This window comes from Corythoichthys intestinalis, chromosome 19 (genome assembly GCF_030265065.1).
Source record: "Corythoichthys intestinalis isolate RoL2023-P3 chromosome 19, ASM3026506v1, whole genome shotgun sequence".
Lineage (NCBI taxonomy): Eukaryota > Metazoa > Chordata > Actinopteri > Syngnathiformes > Syngnathidae > Corythoichthys > Corythoichthys intestinalis.
In genome coordinates, this window is record NC_080413.1 from 37,261,956 (window position 1) to 37,284,060 (window position 22,105).

The following is a 22,105-nucleotide window of genomic DNA, read 5'->3' on the forward strand; positions in this document are numbered from 1 at the left end:
TCACCAAAAAGGGCAGAATTGGTGACACGTGAAAGTGGCATAAAGTCAGAAAAGCGGACCAGAATAGCCAGAGCCTGGAATTATTTCAAGGAAAATATGGAGGGTGCCACTGTGTGTACGCTTTGCTAAGCTGAGCTCGCATACCACAGTAGCACGTCGGATATGAACGAACATTTGACGCGCCGTCACCCAGGTGTATTTTGGAAGACAAGAAACAACAAGCTCGCGGATTGTAAGTCCATACAACTTTCTAACGATTTTTTAAAAATGGAAGTTACCTTTATGTGCGTCGTACCAACGTGTATTTTTATTTAATAAAATAATATATAATTTTTTTAAATTATTAAATTTATTAGGATCATGGAAGCTCCCACTTGGGGAAAACATACATTCCTGTATACACATAATATAATAAAACACATATGGAAACAGCACTGGCCTGCGTACTGTATTAATCCATGACTGCACTAATGTTAGTTACTTTATATTATAAAGTATCATTGTGTATATACATGTAGTAGCTGATTGAACACTCTAAATTGTCCGTAGGTGTGAGTGTGTGCGTGAATGGTTGTGTGTCTCCTTGTGCCCTGCGATTGGCTGGCAACCAATTCAGGGTGTCCCCTGCCTACTGCCCGAAGTTAGCTGGGATAGGCTCCAGCACCTCCGCGACCCTCGTGAGGAATAAGCGGCATGGAAAATGAATGAATGAATGAGTATACTACATTTAAATAAATACTATATATTTTTTGTTACTGTGAGTATGTGTGCCTCTCATTCAAAATAATTGTAATATTTCAGTGTGCTCTCTACTTTATCTATTTTCAGGTTAAAACAAACAAAAGTTGAACAGTATTTCCCCTCCCCACAAAATGCGGAATGCACACCAGAAAAAGAATCTGAACTCACACAAACTATTCTGAAAATGGTTGTCTGGGACATTGCAATTCATTTTAACACTTAGAACAATATAGACAATGACATACCACAAAAAGAGTAAGAATTGTTTTGTCTCCTGTTAAAGAGGTGAAGTCTCAGTGTTTCGTTTACATTTTTTTCGCACTAGTTAATTCCAGCAGCATTTGACCTCATTGTTTGTGATTTATTATTGATATTTGTTATTTATTTATATGTTAAGAAAGAAATTAGGTGTTCCAAAATGTTTTTGTGAATTAATAAGCTTCAACAAAAATTTCATTTTTAAATTAGTAAAAAAAAAAAAAAAAAAAATTATTAGTCGACTAATCGTAAAAAGTCGGCTGACTAATCGGGAGGAAATTAGTCGTTTGGGACAGCCCTAACTGTAATGGTACTGTAATGAATGAGCATATGTTCCAAACTGCGTCACACGGTGGATGCAGTGAATTATGACCACGAGGTTGCAGTAACGTACTGTAAAATGTTAATTTTCTCTAAACCATGGTGACTCAACCCAACACCATAGGATTTTTTCATTGTGCATAGCATAGATTAAAAACTCGATCCTTTTCACTAGATTCCGATCCTGTCGGGGGGGGGGTTTCAATCAAGTGACGCCAACTTGGTGATTAGTGATGGGTTCAGTGATATCAATGCGCCGGCGCGCACGCCGAGCTCATGGAGCAACCCCTGCGTCGGTGCACGTATCGCTCCAAGAAAATCAAGTGACCGATGCATGAACTCATTGAACTGTCGACACAGTCATGACGTGGCAAACTGGTTCAAAAGGAAGCGCGTCTGTCAACGCGATGGAGCTGCTGAAACATTCCACATCTCACTGGTTACTTCCTCGTCGTCTACATGCCGTGGAAAATTATGTAACAGGGAAAACGCACTTGTCATCTTCCAGTCAAAATACAATTTTAAGGTAACTTAGTTTATTAGTGTGACGGGTACACGCGGGTCCGTCGTTTGCGGTGCGTGATAACGCAGTTGACCTGCTAGTTTAGTGGTTAGCGCATTCGCCTTTGCGTTGTGCGCGCGGGTACGAAGCCTGGTCTGAACGAATGAAATGGATTGTGTCGCGCGGCTCCAAAGTCACTGCTTATGTTATTTTTTTTTTGCATGTATAATGTCGCATTTGTACTTTCAACCTGTCATTTACAAACAGTAGCCACCTCCTCAATGCTGACGCATTATTGGGCCAAGCATGTGAATTAAGTTTCTGATAATCCCAAAATAAACACCGGTATAGAGCCATTCCGTTACTTTTCCACAGTAGCTTTTTTAGTCATTAGAAATCGGTAATTCAGCTATAATTTGTCCACTTCAATTTTCTGATGGGCTATGGTACCACTTAGACGAGAAGTGGGGAGTCAAGGAGGCAATGCAACTGTAGATGAAATTGCAAAAGTGCAACGATGCATGGTTGAGCCGAACATGGCACGCAGTGCAGATTTTCTTCAATACTGGAGGAGCCAATGGACATCTTATCCAAACCTCTTTCAACTGGCTAAGAAATTCTTGTGCATGCTGGCATCGTTGGTTCCATGAGTGTGTTAACAGGTGAAATTGCTTGTTTAAAAAAAAAAAAAAAAAATAGGTACCAATTTTAAACTTTAAAAAAATTGATTTTTTTTTTTATCAGAATAAAAAGTCCACAAGCATCCTCAGTCACCCATTCATTCTTACTTACATTTTCACATAGTTTAAAGATATTTAAGTCTTTGCATTCATATTGCATTATTTGATTTTACATGCTGTGTGTCAAGTGGGTTGCCTGTAGGGATTTTTTTATGTCCAGCAGGTGTCAGTATTCAATGACAGTATCCACTGTCAAGTGTCGACACGCTTCATGAGGTCTTACGGACCCATCACTATTGGTGATAATTACCTGAAAACTTGTTTTCCTGCTGAGTTATGCCCACCTGGACACTACAAACTTCATGTAAAATAAAGTTGAGAGTTTAAGAGGACTCTCGCCCATAGCATTAGGCTAATGCCAACGCGACGAGTTTTAGTGTGATCACTCAGCACAGACTTTTAAAGGCTATAGCAACATTGCAATTTCTCATACCTCATGAGTTTCAAAATCAGCAAGCCTGGAGAGCACACTGGTGTTTGGGGGGGGGGTGCGCGCAGCACATCACGAGTGAATAGACACTGGTCAACTACACATAAAAATGTTACTTAGGAAATTTGTCTCGCCATGAAAAAAATTGCTCATCGATGAAAACTGGTGCAAACCAAACCGAAAAAGTTCATGGTGCGCATCTTTTAAGCTGGCATGAGTGCGGACCAAACAGCCAATTCTAGACCTCGCCAGAGGTGGTCTGTTCGCATTGTTAGGTGGGAAAGGGACCGACCGCACTATAGCCAAAACCAACTTTTGTACGCAACAGGCTTCCGTTGCCTGGAAATGTCAGTCAGTTAATGAGTGGGTTAAACGTAGAGCTGAATGTCTACCGTTCTTGTAAAATGCACGTGGCATCAAAGGCCAGATTTCCCACAAATGCAATACAATAGTAATCTGCACTCCCCAGACCATTTTTTTTGCACATACACAGGTTTGTCGTCAAATCCTGGGCCACTTGCTGAAATTGCAATATGGAAAGGAACCACAAAGAAATCCAACTAGACATTCCTGGTGTTAATACACCCAATCTTCACCCCCGTCAAAACCTTGAATTACTTCACCCGGAAGAATGCATGCAATTCGAAATTGCTTAATAAGCTCATAACAGCAGGAATAACTTCTCATCTCATTTATTAGCCATTACTGAAGTGGGAAGGGACAAATGTGGTGAATGGCCGGATGTGTGGTTTTTAGCTTGGCCTTGCAAACACAATCTGCTGCACTGTCGTGGAACAGGGGCCCACACACTGGTTCTTTCTCACCCAATAGCAGTGGTGCAGAATCCTGCAGAAATAAATTGTCACACAACCAGGCTACATTGCTACACATCTTGGACTTACCTTTGGTGGATACATTTCACAATCCAGTTCTCCCACTTGATCGTGAGTATTGTAGAAGGCAGTTTGGCAAAAGACATGATGCTGGGGGGGTTTGACAAGTCATTGTCACTGGACAATTAAAACAAAATAACCAAGGGGCAAAACTCACAGCTCTGTCTGGGCAGAGAGGTGTGCAGGCCACTAGTGTGTTACTGGCCTCTCTGGGACACGTGGTTTCCACCAGAGCGAACTTCAGCCAAGTAACTGTGCCGATGGTCACCAATTGCTGGGAAGGGCAAGGAGGGATTCAAAAACCAACGAACAGCCGTTTGGTGTAGCCAACATAATCGCTCAGTCACCGTGCTTGTCAGTCGAGCCACTTCCAACAGGCCGAAGTAACGGCTGTGTTTGCTCTTCTGGTTGAAACCGATTACCGCCTGCTCCACTGCGCTCACCCCCACCGGGTCGTCCAGGGGTAACAACTTGGGGCAGGAAGGACAAATCAGCTGCATCTCGTCATTGGTGCGTTCTACAACCAGAAAATTACATTAGCATAGTTGTGTTCAGCAAAGACGCAGCAGCTCGAGTGCCTCGTGACCTGGTCTGGTGGTGCAGTCAAGTTTTGTGATTTTGGACTTGTTCCAGATGACCCAAAACTCCACACTGCAGGTGGCTAGCACACCCTAAAATGTACAAATTAATTTTTTTAACCAATTAAAAAGATGGAAGCAGATGTTCAAAGAGTTCAAGACGTAAAGGGCTTACCCTTTCTTCCCTTCGCCAAAGCTCACATTCCTGGTTAGGTTTGGGGTTGGTGAAGTGACATTTGGTCTGCACCAACTTCATGTTGACTTCAATGTGGCAAGCACCAGAAAACTGAACAATTAAAAAATGATTTTAAACAACAGAATTTTTAAATAATATTTCCACAAGAGAAATAACCCGATCATGTCATTTACCTGTTGATATTTGCTGCTCTGGACCTCCTGCAGCGTGAACTTGAAGCCATGCTTGTGATGCTTGTTGATGAATCGCAAAGCGGAGCTGGCCGCCACGTTCACGCTGTCCTCACTGCAAGTGACATTAAATCTAGATGGTGTCAGAGTGGACGCCAGAAGTCCGGGAAGGGCCAGAGCGCAAAACAGCAGGACAGCAAGTGCGTGAACCGCCATATTGAAGGTCGGAGCCAGGAAGGACCGATTGGGATAGCCGAACACAGTTTTTAAGCAGGTTGGTGAGCTGGGATCACCAATCACAGAGGAGGACAAACGGCTGACACCTGCTGTCTAATTAGTGCTGAGGGGCCTTTATTTCATTAGACTCAGCTGTGCATTGGAGGAAATGGATAAGAAATGTTTTTGTTTTTTTTTAAAGAAAACAACACTGCCTCAAATATTTAATTTTTATATTATTTCCTATTGACCATTGTCCAATATTCAATGTTTGAAATGTGCCACATTGTAGTTATGGTTTCTCTTGCATAGGCAGAGTTAGACTTTTGTGTCAGGGGTAGCAAAACATGTTGAAGTCCCCAAAATGCAGTATCAGCAATAAAATTAACTTAAACCATAAACGCTCGGTTAGTAGCTTACAGTGGCATGAAAAAGTAAAAGTATCTGAACCTTTTAAAATTTCTCACATTTCTGCATAAACTCGCCATGAAATGTGATCAGATTTTTGTCAAAATCACTGTGTAAGTGAGCGGCTGTTGTAAGCAGCGTGAGTGCATTTGAGGGGACTCACTCAAGGAAGCATTTAATAAAGACAAGGCATCTTTCAACAGTATGTTATTCTTTAAAAAAAAAAATAAAAAAAATTCGCATTATGAGGGTGGCACGGGGTGACAAGTAACATATTTAAACCTTTTTGTATGTTTGTTTTGAACAACACTTTTTTTTTCGGTATGGATTGGGATTCAGTATGGGCAGATTCTCATATTCAGGTGTCTGGGACTCTGGTGCAAAAATATGTGGTGGGGACATCCTAATTTCAATTCAAGATCACTGCTTCTTAATCTCAAAACGAGACTACCCTTATGTACGCATGTGCCGTTTTGAATTTCTGACAGTATGATAACCTTAAGCCAAAATATCACGTTATCAAGGTATTGCAATTAGAGCTCTAAAATGTGTTACTTTGAGACTTTTTTTCCATTGAACATAATGTTTATTTTTCAAAACATACTAGCAAATTGGAACGTAAGCATAATGTTAAGTAAAAATGAATTTTAAAAAAAATAACAAAATATTATAAATACAATTAAAATTAAAATAAATGCAGTCCTTTAGGTGAGTTTAAACCCATAGCCACAGCTCAACATTATTACCATCAGAACAAAAATAATTGAAATTAAAAGCAAATTTGTATGACTCGTATCATGCTTACATTATACACACACTTTCTTTCTCAACACAGACAGATTCCAGAGAAAAAAACACATGTTTTACCACCGCTAGACGCACTAAACATGCTGGAGTTAACTCTCGTTGCTGGTGGGAAACATTCATGACAGTGTTTACTAACCTTTAATTTTGTATAAGTGCGAAATCATATTGGAGGTATTGCCTCCTCGGCAGCCGCCCTTCGCAAACATGTTTTACATGTCGGTTGGCCCCAAACGTGTAGCACAACTGACTGACTGACACTGAAGCTTGAGCCTTGCAGCTGCAAGCGAGGGATTTCTCCACGCTTTTTGGGACAAACAAAATCGCTATTACTATAGGGACGGTATGACGGAAAATTTTTGCAGTTTTGAAACCTTGACGTTTTCATACCACGGTATACCTTGAAACCTACCCTTACGCGGCTAGTTGTGGGGAAAGTTTACTTCTTGGGCTTTGAAATAATAGTTAAACATGTAACACTATATAAGTCGCACATTAGTACAAGTTGCAATCCTAGTCAAACAAAAAAAAAGTGTGACTAAATAGTCTTGGAAATGGAGGGGTATTTTTTTTTCTGCGATTTTTCTTTGTGCATATGTAAATTCAATTCCCATCTCTGAACTGTCCCATCTATCTGTCGACATTAGGACCAATGAAGGAGAAGCAACTGACCCCTGGAACAGTGTACCCCGTCTTGGGAAATCTGCTTTTCTTTCTGCCTGAACGCTACAGAGAGAAACTCTGTTGCATCACTCCTCTAGCGCAAAAGGTAACCACGCTAAGTGCATGCTTAGTAAGAGTGTGACGGTATTTGTATTCGCCATGGGCATCACGGTTCGGCCCATGCAGTCAGATGTTGGTGTTAGTCCTCGTCCACTCCAGAGGGCGGCGGAGGTAATGTGCCTAAACCAACAATCAACATTACAGGAAAAAGAAGATAACTCAGTCACTACTAGGAAAGTTATGGCGAATCTACAGAGTGGGAACCATCAAATGCAGTATTACTAACACTTTTAAAAGTGTATTTATTTTAGATTTCCATATCAGGAAATGTTTATTTTGATCTAGCCCTGAGTGAGTATTTTTCTTTGCACTATTTCAAGAGATGCTTTTCAGTTCTGGAGCTATTTGCATTTTTTTTTTTTTTTTTTTTTTGCCAGTATAAAACATGTCTAATGCCAGAGTGTATGTTCACTAGTGATGGTTTATAGTTACCTGTGTAATCCAACATTAAAAACGGTAGAATCTTATTTTTTTCATAAGAAAAAAAAAAAAGTTACCAAGGTTGTTTGCTGGCCAGTGCTACCTGACTTTAACTGTTACCTCAGTCGATCCCTATCAAAAACTGTGAATTATCAATATTTGTGCAACAAAAACACAAATTCACAAGTTTGATGTTTTCTTCTATTTATTTTGCACTTTAAATGGTACCTCGGTTAGAAAGACATGTAGTTCCTAAAAGATAAATGTTAGTACGAGTGAAAATAATTTGATATTAAAACCTCTCAATATTTTCATTTTAATAAAATTAGCAAAATTTTAAATAAAAAAATAAAGTAGTAGCTCGCCATAGTTGTTAACGTCGTAGGGCAGTGACATCACATGGCCCCGCTGCCGTACTTCACGGTGTCACTCTTTAACTATGTAAGGTAGTGAATTAAATACACCACAAGGTGTGAATGGCAAGTTTAAAAGTAATAAGAGATTAAGCGCTTTGCTCTCGTACGACAGCAGAAAGACTGGCACCTTCACGCTAAGCAGGCATTTTAAAAACTGTACTGGCCTAAAAGATGGTATTAGTCACACATCGTTATTATCATTTGTTTTGAGGGCTGCACTTCTTCTTGCTAAGCAGGACATCGTGGAGTTTGTGCATGGTGTTCCTTAAAATGTTATTATTTATTTTGTTCCAGTGCTCCTTAAGGCTGCTTGTTCTTTTGTGTGTTCTGATGCGCGTCATTAAAAAAAGAATGTTATTTAAAAGTTTTTTAATTTATTTTTGTATATGCAGCTGTTCCTCTCCTCGTCAGAGAGGCGCGTCCATGTGAGCACAATATCCCAAACAGAAATATATTTAACATACATTTCCAGCGTTATTTCGTCGTGTACGTGCATTTATAATGATCATAAAAATATGTTGACTTTTTTAACATTAAGAAAACTTGCGTTTTTTTCTGCCAACTCGAAGAAATTAAAATAAATGTCTGTTGCTGCATTTTGCCAAGTAAATGAGCATGAACTATCCACCTGATAGAACAGACACACAAATATAAACGATATAAATGTTTATTGAATATGCATCTTACAGTCTTGTTTATCTGGGGGAATTTGTTACGAAAGACAGGTTTTAATTTATCATTATGCACATAGGCATCGTCACAATTGTGATCACACAACGCAACCACGCATTGCATCCCAGCATTTGCTCCTCCTGCTGAGTCCTCACAAATAAAACGGGCTCGGGCCTACAAATGAAACGTACATTTTCGGGGGGGTTTCGGGCTCGAGCCTACAAATAAAATGTAAAATTTCGGGCTCTCGGCCTTTAATACACGCGGGCCGGGTCGGGTCGGGCTGGATTTTTTAGGCCCGAACTAAGCTCTTATAGAGAGAGCAGAGAGATAGGACATAACATAACAATGGCTGAAGCGGAGAACGTGGCAGCGAGAAAGATTATTGATGCACCTAACACATTGAAAGCAGACATCTGGAGACATTTTGGCTTCTACGAGGTTGGTGGGAAACTTGACCAGAGTTATGCGGTGTGTAAAAAATGAAACATGAGAATAATAATACAAATGGGGAAACCAAATCCGTTGCATCACCGGAATTGCACAGGGAAGATTTTTGAACGTACGTATATATTTTAAAATGCGCTGAATCGATTCGGCTTGTTGCCCGCATGGAATCGAATCGTCCATGCCCCGCATCGGGATGCATCGCCGCATCGATTATTGTTGACACCCTTAGAGAATAGGGCCTCATTAATACAGATTGAAGCACTTTTCTTTTTGTGAACATTATTTTTTGACAGATATGAATATTAGCTTATGCCAATAAACGCCTGTGTCCACTCTCCTTTCTCTCTGCCTTACACCCCACTGCGGATTAAAGGAAAACTACGGCGTCAGTCAAGGAACAAAACACACTTATTGGCGTGATCCGTAATTTAAAACTATTCATTGACATCTTGTGGCGTATTTAAATCACTACCTTACATAATTAAAGAGTGACACTTTTTAAAAATTTTTTTTAAGAGTGACACTTGGAGCAGCGTGGCCATGTGACGTCACCGCCCTGCGACGTCAACAACAATGGCGACCTACTAGTTAAAATAATTTTACAAATTTTATAAAAATGAAAACAATAAGAGAGGTTTTAATACCAAATTATTATAACTCGTACTAAGATTTAACTTTCAAGAACTACATGTTCTTTTATCCGTGGTTCCCTTTAATAAGAGCTGTTTTCATTTTTAGCTAATAGAACAAACAATAAATTTCATATGATTATAGTGATTTAAAAAAAGCCTTTTTGTTTTTTCTGTTGTATCGAACCATGACCCCCCCTACCGAGACACGTACAGAGCCGTGACTTGTGTGTGCCGTTACACTCCTAATACTCAATGTTGTAGTCCCGTATGAATGATGCCACATAAAGGTAAACTTAAGAAAAGTGTAGAAACTGATATTTTTCCCACATCGTTGTTACTTAAGCATACGTTAAATACAGCAAGCACCATTAGGACTCAATGGCAGATCACTACAAATTCATTTATTCTTTTTTGTTTTGTTTTTATCCAAGGATGACTTTTGCCAAGTTCCTGTTATAAGTAAAAAAGCAAGTCAACATAACGATGACCCGGGAATTCCTTTTTCCTTTCCCGCTGTGAGTCATTGTGTCTTTGTTGACCAGCGCGACGAAGTCAACGCGCAGAATTATGAGAGAGCCAAGAAAGGAGCAAATGGAGAGGCTTACTGCAAAGAGGACATGGTCACCGAGGACAAAGAAATGGAGAGTGACGGCGTGCAGACGGAAGATGAGGAAAGCAAGGCGGCTCTCCCATCGTGCAAGCTAACTGCTCACTGCGTGGAAGAAACGGCCCTCTGAAACCCCTCTTCACCAAATCCATAACTAAAGTGAGACCCGGTGGGGTAATGCAATAATTTGGTTACCGTGATAGGCGCTGGTAACTATTGATGGGAAAGTACTGTCTAACGGGAACAGAGGTGCCTTAAAGGGACAGACAACATGTAGCGTCAGTGACCTTCATGTGATAGATGGTTGTTCAAAGTATTTAAGTATACAAATGGCAAATTTATTAGACCTCTGAAAATTTGAAAATAATGTCTAAACAAAAAAAATGACTGCTTCCGAATAGGGCTGCAGCTATCGATTATTTAGGTAATCGTTGAATCTATCGATTAGTGAGAGTAATTGGATTAGGAACATTTGATTGCAGGTTATGCAGAATTGCACTTTCATAACAAGGCCAATAAATTCAAATAAATTAAAATACCTGAGCTTAGCCTCATACGGTATAAAAAATTAATAAATGAGGATTTAAGTGCAACAAAAGAACAATTGGCTAGCTTGCATAGCAAAAGTCCGCTAGCTTAAATGCTATAAAATGCTCACATTTTTTACAAAGCTCTTAACAATTCGAATTCTCATAAAAAAAAAAAAAACTCCTAAATATACTTATAAAATAAATAATGACTGCAAAAACAAACATATTAGCTCAAACAGAAACATACCTTATGTCGGTCTTGACAGGGAGCAGCTGGATTCAGCCATGTAAGACGAGTTGTGGCACATTCACTTGCCACTAGAGGGCAGTGTATCCACCCAAATCAATAAAACTAAGTGCACACTTTCAAAACAAACCATTACAATGTCATTCTAATTAAACCAATACTCGAAGCAGCAATTTTTGATTCAAAGCTTTTTTCTAATCGAACTACACAAGTTAATTGATTAATCGTTGCAGCACTACTCTGAGTGCAGCCATTTTGTGACGTCAGTTATACTCATGCACATACATACTGATAGATTCGAGCTTTGTGATAATGAGCATCGGTAACATCATGAGGAAGGACGAGCAATCTGGGAGACTCACTTTCGATTGGCTAAAAAAATACCGACATTAATAAAATGTCTTCCAAATAAGGGTGACAAGTTGACACTTTACATAAAACTTACATGTTTATCCACAATCATCAAAACATCAAAACAATGAATTTCTGCGTGTTTTTTTTTTCTTTAATTTATCGAAAGATTGATTCTGCAGAGATGCACGTGATAATATAGTTGTCTGTCTCTTTAAGCAATGTTGAGATGCGAGTGCAAGTCATACAGCAACACTAACATCCAGCAAATTCAGATCATGTTTTGAGAGACTTGATCACAAAACAAATCAGACTTGTCTCTCATGTCACCACTGTATCTTGAAACAAGACTTGCTCGGAAAGATACCCGTTTCTAATTGGTCCTTACGTTTAGTCATTAAAGCACAAATAGCTGTTCTGACTTGAGCCAGGTACGAAGTGGAGATATGCCACATTATCTATCAAGCGTAGAAAAGATAGAAATATTTACAAGAGAACTATTTTGAGAGTAGAAAATGACAAAAAACCAAAACGGAAGCATTTGTTCTAGTGCTGTGCTGTCTACCTTAGTTTACTTTAAGTGATGTTTAGCTGCTAATGTAGATTTGTTCGTTAATGTTCCATACCATTAGTTTGAGATGGTCCGAGTTCGATCAGAAGAATGCATTTCATGTTTAACCATCACTTTTACCACTACAACACTAACAAGAACTTTTTAGACATCGGAGTCTCTTTTGTTTTATTTGCAACCATCCTCTGTACTCAAGTCATCTTTAAATTGGAAAGCAATCTGATACCATCTTATTTTTATTTTTTAAAGTACGATGGAAAGTGGAGGACTGATAGTGGAGGAGCTTGCAAATAATTAAATGAGATTAAGCCATAGTTTAGCACTGCTGGTTAATACCAGGTGTTGATGAATTGGGAGATCTACATGAAGGACATGCCTACAAAAACATTGTTTGAAAATGAGAGAGACAGCGAAAACCAAAAAGTGGTATACTATTTACCATGTTGCAAAATGGATTTTGCAATGTGATTTTTTTTTTTTTTTTTTTTTTTTTTTTGCCATGTGGCATTTTTTTCTTTTGCCATGTGGCAAAATGGATTTCGACATGTGGGATTTTTTGGGTATATGACAAAATGGATATTGGTTTGTGGCATTTTTTGGGGGGTATGTGGCGTTTTTTGGGTGTAAATGGCAGGTTTGCAGGCCATGCATGTCCATGCCATTGGCGGCTATGCACATCCAAATTTTCCATTCATTTTAAATGGCAGAAAAACATGTTGGCTGTGATTTTTGACCATACACGTTACATTACAGCGCATTGACATTCAACTGACACATAAGTCAGGCTATGCCACTGACGGCTATGAACGTCCAAATTTTCCATTCATTTTAAATGGCAGCAAACGCGTGGTTGTGATTTTTGACCATACACTTTACATTACAGCGCACTGACATGCAACTTGCATCCAAGGCAGGCTATGCCATTGACGGCTATAAACGTCCAAATTTTCCATTAATTTTAAATGGCAGAAAAACACGTGGCTGTGATTTTCAGCCATCCACTTTCCATTACAGCGCATTGACATTCAACTGACACATAAGTCAGGCTATGCCATTGACGGCTATGAACATCCAAATTTTCCATTCATTTTAAATGGCAGAAAACGCGTGGTTGTGATTTTTGACCATACACTTTACATTACAGCGCACTGACATGCAACTTGCATCCAAGGCAGGCTATGCCATTGACGGCTATAAACGTCCAAATTTTCCATTAATTTTAAATGGCAGAAAAACATGTGGCTGTGATTGCCAGCCATCCACTTTCCATTACAGCGCATTGACATTCAACTGACACATAAGTCAGGCTATGCCATTGACGCCTATGAACATCCAGATTTTCCATTCATTTTAAATGGCAGAAAAACATGTGTGGTTGTGATTTTTGACCGTGCACTTTACATTACAGTGCATTGACTGCAACAGGCACCGAAGTCAGGCCATGTCATTGACGGCTATGAACGTCCAAATTTTCCATTCATTTTGAATGGCAGAAAAAAATGTGTGGTTGTCATTTTTGACAATACACTTCACATTACAGCGCACTGACATGCAACTGGCATCCAAGTCAGGCTATTCCAAAAAAATGCCACGTCAAAATCTATTTTGCCACATGGCAAAAAAATGCCACATGGTAAAATCAATTTTGCCACATGGTAAAATCAATTTTGCCATATGCCAAAAAAATGCCACATGGCAAAATCCATTTTGCCACATGGCAAAATTCATTTATACCACTTTTGGTTCTTGGCCCTGCTGGAAAAAGGAGAATGTTTTTAATTCCATCAACGATATTGGGAGTTATATACGATCTATTACATTTTTTCAGAGAATTTGCCATTGAAACCTCAGATTGATTTTAACTTGCTGTAAAGAAAGGCTACATAAATGTCAGTTAGGTGGCCTTTTTTTCGTTATGATTTTTACACATTTTACATAATTCTATTTTAGCTCTTAAATTATTTGTCAGTTAACCCATTTATTTATTAATCGATAATTTATTACAGCTGCTTCTAGGTACTAAGTATATTCATCAATGGCTTTTGCAGATTCCATCATTCATATTAGAAGACATCTAAATATACGAGGAGTAAATACTGTTGTATTTATTTAGGGTTGAAACCTCTTCAAATTTGAATTATAGATGGAATGATAAACATTTTAATTTTGGTGGCCCAAAATTACATGACAAAAGGGATACGTCCCTTCAATGCTCCCTTCAGACTAAGATATATATTGTTTTTCTCAAGCTACTGTACCACATTGTTGTGGTCAAGTACACAACACATTGGACATTTTGGAGTTAATTTGATAGATGCGGTACCATATTTCACGCACTATAAGGCGGATCGGATTGTAAGGCGCAACTTCAATGAATGTCCCATTTTAAAACTGCTTTCAAATAGTGCGTTTTGTATTGATACAAGGGCGTAGGTTTGGTCTCAACATTGGTAGAGACATAATAGCATAACCTGCATGTACTCTTTTTGCTTGGGATGCGACATTAATAAGACCAAACATTCGGTGAACGGGGGTCAGGGCTACATTTCTCACGAATTTGAACCTAATTAATTTATAGGCTAAATGATCAATGCAAAATTAATCTGTACTGACTAATACTTCATGTGTATTGGTTCAGGTAATACACCGTTCGAACCTTCGTTTCAAAAACTACTAAAGAAACATATTGAAAACATCCAAAATAAATGTCTGGATTTTATTAGCAAATATAAATTGCAATATATGAACATCAATTATATTAGCATACACAATGAATATAAACTTGTTAATCATCTCTTAACTATTCTGGAATGCAAGAATTATTTTTTTAAGACCACTAAACGTTGTCTAAATAAATTCATTAAATGTAACTGAAAAAATGTCTTTGTCATGGAATAACAAAAAAATAAATTAAAATGGAGCCTTCCATCAGGTAAAACACTACTCCTTTTGTCCAGAAGCACAAACTCCACAAAAAATGAACGATCCTTTGGGCTGCTTTCAGTCTACATAAATAAATAAAATAAAATGAAAATTGACTGACTCTCACAGACTGGGGACCTCGCTCTCTAAACAGCTTCTTGCTCACATTTTTCTGGTTCCATAGTGTCCAGCAGAGTTCACTACATTTCTTAGTTTAATTAATGTTAACAGTACAAACACATACAGGAGGACACTTCTCTCTAAGCAACATTATACTTGAGTTTTGCAGGTTTGCAAGTTCACACTGTTTAATGTTATGCTGACTTTGATGCAGGTCAGACTTTCAGTAGCAAAATTTGTGGTGTGTTTCCACCACCCGTCTTTTTACATAACTTACAGTGGGTGCTGGTGGTTGAAAAAACCTCTTTGAAGGGGGCGGAGGAGGCGGCATGTCGTTGACATGTAATTCTGTCAGCGCTATGCGTGTATGTGTGTGTTCGAGTCATTTGCCAGTCAAACGTGCGTTTGAGGGGAAAAAAATGGACCAGCACATGCAGCAAGTGTAAAGGGTCAATTTAAATCTGAACATAATGAAAATAACTCACTTAGTAATGGTAGAGTCAATTCTATCTTTATAACATATGTGAAGACAATCTAAATTACCTATTTAACTGAACTCATTATAAAATGCAAATAAGGTTGCTTAAAAACTAAACTCCTGAAAATTTGGTAGTGTTATGTTCCTACCTATGCAAACCTACGCCTTTGTATTCATATACATGTGCATTATAAGGTGCGTTAGCAGCAGTAGCAGTAGTAGTAGTAGTGGTTGGGATTGCGTTATGGATCCACTAGATGAAGCTGCACTAAAGGGAATATCATGCCATGTTTAACCAAAATTGATTCATATACTGTATAAGGCGCATTGGATTATATGGCGCATTGTTGCCTTATGAGAAAATTAAAGGCTTTTAAGTGCACTTTATAGTGCAGAAAATACGGTATTTGCCAGTTCGCTCATTTTTTAAATATTTGTTCCCCCGTTGTAGTTTCTGATATCATTAAAACAAATATAAATGTCAGACAAAGGAAAGCCAAGTAAACATGAACAGTTTTCAAATGGTGTTTTTTTTTTTGTAATTACCATTAAATAAAACTATTTATGGCTACCTGGCCCTGAGCGAAAAACATAACTGCTCCTAAACTTTAAAAAAAAAATAATTGGTTGGAACACCCTCAGAAGCAACAACTGATTTCAAGCCTCTTTAACAGTGATTCTTAAGCTGGGTTCGGTGAGTGACTTTAAGGGGTTCGGCGAAGTTTAAGACACGTACTCGTACACTGACTAAATATAGGCAAAGTGGTGGTTCTAACAAGGGTTTGAACTGGTTACTGCCAATTTACAGACCGTTGCCCAGTTGGTAGCTCGAGTTGTCCTGGGACCGAAGGGTCTATGGTTCGATTCCCGGGCCTTTGGACAAGGCACTGAACCCTAATTTGACCTCAATGAGTTGGCAGCGCCTTGCATGGCAACAGCACCACTGGTGTGTGAATATGTGCATAAAAGGGTAAATGTGTGGTAATGTAAAGTGCTTAGGGCATTGCAACAATGTAGATAAATGCGCTACATAAGTACTCTGCATTTACCATTCCAAAGACTTTGCAAAAAAAAAAAAAAAAAAAAACGCCGATAGGCGTAACACGAACCCAAAATGACCACAACGGAAGCAGACTTGGAAGTGTACTTAAAACGGTAGATAGTCTTTGGTAGATATCGCTTTGTGACCATCTCTGCCTTAGGCTTGCCAGAAGTAGTCTTAAAAAGGAGATCGTTGTATATATGTTAGCTACAAACGTGATCATTAGTAAAGATCGTTGAATGATGTTAGCAGCTAATGGTAGCCAGTCAGACATTCAGTGTTGTGCTTACTTCAGTTATAAGTCTGACTTCCGTTGTAAATCACAACTCATCGTACTTCCATTGTCGATGTGGTAATTTAGCATTAGCGCTATTTTTATGCAAGGATCTATTGACTAATCCGAGTAGTGATGACCTCCAGTGGTTGCCGCCATTACTGGGGTGTTTACACACCTCAGTTGAAGCCCAACGTCAGTCAATGTAAACACTAATGTTAGCTACTGTTGACTGTGTGCTGCGTGCGGTACACCTCAGCAATGGCGGACGCGGTACTTCCGATCATTTCAGTCAGATTAGTCAATACTGAGTGATAATGATAGAAGCTAACGTCATATATTGATGTCTACTGGATGACTACTTTCGTTCATGTTGAGGCAATTAGCATTAGTATTTTTTTTTCTTTTGCAAAGTGTTTGAAATTTCCAAATTGCCTGATACTTCACTGCCACCCAGGGGTTGCGTTAACCGGATATTTTCCGTCGTTGACCGGGTTTTTAAAACGGTGACGGAAAAAACTGAAGTCCGTCCGTCATTTTGACAGGTTGCAATTCACACCCCAGACCACAGGGTGGCGAGTTAGCATATTAATTAGCTATTGTCTCTCTTAATGCATGACGTCGTTGGCTCTTCTGTCAGAATATTGTAGCGTCACCGGGGTCTGGCGGCGGCACCGTGATTGACACATCAACGCGAGGTTCTTATTGGTGCACCCGGTGTGCCAGCGTTACATGACGTCACAACTCCGCCCCCCTGACTGGAGCCGCCATATTGTGTGTCAGCTCGTCATGTTTACACATTACCGCTACGTACATGCCTCCTATTACGGCGTGTTTTTCTGCTCGTTAATATTAATAATCAAAATGGTGAAGGCGTGTGTGGCGGTTGGTTGCTGTAACAGAGAAGATAGAGGGAGAGACTTGAAGTTCTACCGTATTCTGAGAGACCCGAAGATGAGAGCAAGATGGACTGCTGTAATTCGACAAGAAATCTGGGCACCAAACGATCACCACAGACTATGTAGTAGTCATTTTATATCTGGTAAGATGCATTTAATGTATATTTAGAAGATTTTGGGCTGACAACCACAATTAAGATCATTGTGTATCGTTGGTGATTGGGGTCTATATCGTTGCCTCTTTTTCTTCGGGGGCGGAGTTGTTGGCGGTAAGCAGAGTAAAAAGGGAGAAAAATACCACGACTTCCGTGTCTAATTTTTCGCCGCCAAGCAAGCGTTACAATATTAATTAAAAATAAATGAAAACTAAATACTATTGAATATGTCATCATTATCATTTTAAAAATTTAAGTGACGGGTAAAAATAGACTATGACCGGATTTTTATGACCCTGTCAGTCAAAATGACAGACAACGAAAATGTCTAGCGCAACCTCTGCTGCCACCATAAGAAACAGATGGCCGAATATTCCCCTTTAGGAATTTTCTGTAAAGAAGAGAATTCATGATTCCATTATTCACAGCAAAGCTTAAGGCCCTGAAGTAGCAAAGCAACCCCTGACAAGCACAGTACTCCTGGCATGTTTACCGCAGCTTGGTTTTAGGTCTTTTAACAAACATAATTTAATCAGACATTGATTTACAAGGATTTTCGGGGCGCAATTAGAACTGCATTTGTGTTTACTTGGATTAACTTTGTCTATTTTAATTATTTATTTGATGATGTTAAACATTTATTAGGGAAACTACTCAGAAAATATCCACTTTAGACAGGAGGAAATAATTTTTGACAGCACTCGTCATAGACCACCAATAATAAGTGCCTCATTTCATCATCATCTTGGTTATGAGAATGAGAATTGGAGTCTGTATTCAGGTTCTTTAACACTGAATGTCCTGTCTTGTTATTGTATACAATTGTATTGTACACTGTTGTTGCCAGTATGTGACTAATTGAAGTCATTGTCCCTTTTTGCTTTATCGCCAATGTTTTTTGGAATCTAAGAATTCTTGCCCACCTCATAGTAACTCGGCCATCCATTGTCTTTGTTTGAAACGAAGAGTTTTATCATGTTGCGATAAACTCCACAGCCATGTTAAGTTACATGGCTTCCAATGGTTTGTTTCAAGACTACAGTCTGACCTTAACACAAGAACACTATGGGGATTTCTAACATAATAAAGAAGCCTTGGTTTTAGTTGCCTTATACACACTCCTGTTTAGATGAAACCAGGTTTTTACAAAGCACAGTCTAGACAATCAAGGTGAGAAAGGCAACCACAGAAGATATGCAACATTTTTGTTTTATTTTGAAAAGGATTTGACTGTAGCTCACTTGTTAGACCTTTTGAAGCCACACAAATGTTTTGTTTCGTCTTTCTGAAATACCTCAATTCGTCCAACGCATATAGAATAGAGTGCTGATTTTTGACGATTTGATTTTTACTAACAGAGCATGTTTTAGATCATATTTGTATGTTTTTATAATTTCACATTAAGCCTCCGCACATTTCAAGAGTAGAAATGTGCAATTCTATATGCAATAAGTTGTGTTTTTTCTTTTTCTTTGTGAATGACAGGCTGAATTGGGAATGCAGCAATTTTAGTTACATCCCACATTCAAGCTTCCGTCTTCACGTTTTTATGCGACTTTTTACAGAGTTGTATGTATGTGATGAATCTTTTAATAATTGCAGATTCTTCATGGTACCTGAAATTACTTGAAGTGTATGTGCCTGTAATGATATGTGGATAAATGCCCCTTTACACTGTGAGGAAAGCAAACTGGAGCACTGAAATTTTCTGATTTTATTTTTATATACAGTGTATGATTTTTGTTAAGATTCCTTGACCCGTTATTTAAAAACTTAAAAGCACAATAAAGACACAAACTCATATTCGTCTAGTAAATGAAAAAAAAAGAGTGAAGAATATACGGTCCAATATCGCTACATGATTCTCAATTACAGTGGTATGATTTTCTCACATTTCTGCATGAAATCACCATCAAATGTGATCTGATCTATGTCAAAATCACACAGATGAATAAACAGTGTCTGCTTTTACTAAAACCACCCAAACTTTTATAGGTTTTCATTTTTTAATGAGGATAGTATGCAAACAGTGACAGAAAGGGGGAAAAATAAGTAAGTGAACCATTACATTTAATATTTTGTGGCCTTTCAATCAGATGCTTACTGTAGCTGCACATCAGTCCAGCACATCGATCAGGACTAATCCTGGCCCATTCTTCTCTACAAAACTGCTGTAGTTCAGTCAGATTCCTGGGATTTCTATCATGAATCAATGTCTTCAGGTCATGCCACAGCATCTCAATGGGGTTCAAGTCTGGACTTTGACTTGGTCACTCCTGAACATGTATTTTGGTCTTCTGAAACCATTCTGAAGTGGATTTACTTCTGTGTTTCGGATGATTGTCTTGTTGCAGCATCCATCCTCTTTTTAGCTTCAACTGTCTGACAGACGGCCTCAGGTTTTCCTGCAAAACATCCTGATAAACTTTTGAATTCATTCTTCCATTAATGACTGCAAGTTGTCCAGGCCCTGAGGTAGCAAAACAGCCCCAAATCATGATGCTCCCTCCACCATGCTTCACAGTGGGGATGAGTTGTTGATGTTGGTGAGCTGTTCAATTTTTCCTCCACACATGATGTCTTGTGTTACTCCCCTTTGATTTCATCAGTCCAGAAAATATTTTGCCATTACTTTTGTGGAGTGTCCAAGTGCCTCTTTGCGAACATTAAACGAGCAACAATGGGTTTTTTTTTTAGACAGCAGTGGCTTCCTCCGTGGAGTCCTCCTGTGAACACCATTCTTGGCCATAGTTTTCCATATAGTTTGTGTGTGCACAGAGATACTGGACTGTGCCAGTGATTTATGTAAATCTTTAGTAGACACTCTAGGGTTCTTTTTTACCTCTCTTAGTATTCTGCGCTGAACTCTTGGCGTTATCTTTGGTGGACGGCCACTCCTTGGGAGAGAAGCAACAGTGCCAAAAGCCAACTTCTCTGACTGTCGATTGATGAACATCCAGACTTTAAGAGATTGTTTTGTATCCTTTCACAGCTTTATACAAATCGACAATCCTTGATCGCAGGTCTTTAGACTGCGCTTTTGACCGAGCCATGATGCATATAAGACAATGCTTCTCATCAAGACATTTCTTACCAGATGTGTGTTTTATAGTGGGCAGGGCAGCTTTAGACCACTCATCAGTGATTGGGCACACACCTGACTTAAACCGTTTGGTAAAGATTGGTTTCAATTGCTCTTTAAGTCTTCTCAGGCAGAGGGTTCACTTACTTCTTTTCTCCCCTTTTGTCATTGTTTCCATGCAATCCACATTAAAATATGAAGACCTATAAATGATATTAAAAAAAAACTGTGTCTGCTTTAACTAAAACCAACCAAGGTTTTAGTTAAAGCAGACACTGTTTTTTCATCTGTGTGATTCTGACAAAGATCAGATCACATTTGATGGGGATTTTATGCAGAATTGTGCGAAATTCCTAACAGTTCAGATGTTTTTTCATACCACTGTATAAACTTGCAGTTGCAGTACGATTCAAATTTTACAATACATTTACAGGCTGGACTGCACAAATAACCCACTTTGTGCAAGAAAAGCATGGCACTTAGTAATTTCTGCCTTAAATAAATATTGTTCGCAGCAATATTTATTCTCTGTGTTCCATCCCGCAAGAGTTCTAACTTATGCATTCCAAAAAGAAAAATCTTCTTGATGTCAAGGTGATTCCTCAGCTTTTGATGTGCCTTTATTTTTTTTGTAACATCTCATTTGTTGTGTATATGAGATATTGCCATGAATGATTTTTAAGATTTGAAAAATACTCCAAATGGGCGTGACGGAAAAATGGTGTACCTCTTGATTCAATTGTTATTTTGTTTCAAATACTTTGGATGTATGTAAGAATAGATGTTTGAGTTTTATTTACTTGAATTGAGATATTAAAGTGATTTTAAAGTCCCGATTACCAATACTGCAACTCTTTGTGTCTTAGTGTTCTATAGACTTGATCAAATGTATTAAGACTTAAGACTCAAGGGAACCTTACCCATGTCAGAATCCAAAAGCTAATGTACAGTGTATCACAAAAGTGAGTGCACCCCTCGCATTTCTGCAGATATTTAAGTAAATCTTTTCATGGGACGACACTGACAAAATGACACTTTGACACAATGAAAAGAATTATATAATAGAGTTAATTTATTTTCCCCTCAAAATAACTCAAAATATAGCCATTAATATCTAAACCCCTGGCAACAAAAGTGAGTACACCGCATGGGAACTACGTACATCCCTAAATGTCCAAATTGAGTACTGCTTGTCAT

At 38.7% G+C, this 22,105-nt stretch overlaps 2 protein-coding genes across 5 annotated transcripts in view; one reads left to right on the plus strand and one right to left on the minus strand.

Annotated features, from left to right (window-relative positions):
- The window catches only part of slc5a6a (solute carrier family 5 member 6a), a 66,729-nt gene extending 44,988 nt beyond the window's left edge, over positions 1–21,741 (plus strand). For 3 of the 4 annotated variants that reach the window (XM_057822252.1, XM_057822251.1, XM_057822253.1), the window contains exons 16-17: positions 6,905–7,026; positions 10,062–21,741. In XM_057822252.1, the coding sequence (XP_057678235.1) occupies positions 6,905–7,026; positions 10,062–10,367 (428 nt within the window). In that variant the 3' untranslated portion in view covers positions 10,368–21,741. The remainder of the gene's footprint in view (positions 1–6,904; positions 7,027–10,061) is intronic. The other variant, XM_057822254.1, reaches the window with a different exon arrangement.
- Positions 3,669–5,077, minus strand: LOC130907323 (alpha-2-HS-glycoprotein-like). The gene is made up of 7 exons (XM_057822256.1): positions 4,833–5,077; positions 4,639–4,749; positions 4,472–4,556; positions 4,233–4,402; positions 4,043–4,159; positions 3,895–3,975; positions 3,669–3,838 (listed from the first exon to the last, which is right to left on the minus strand). Exons 1-7 carry the CDS (start codon positions 5,043–5,045, stop codon positions 3,695–3,697), a joined length of 921 nt encoding a protein of 306 aa, XP_057678239.1. The 5' UTR covers positions 5,046–5,077; the 3' UTR covers positions 3,669–3,694.
- Positions 21,742–22,105: the final 364 nt, after the last annotated feature.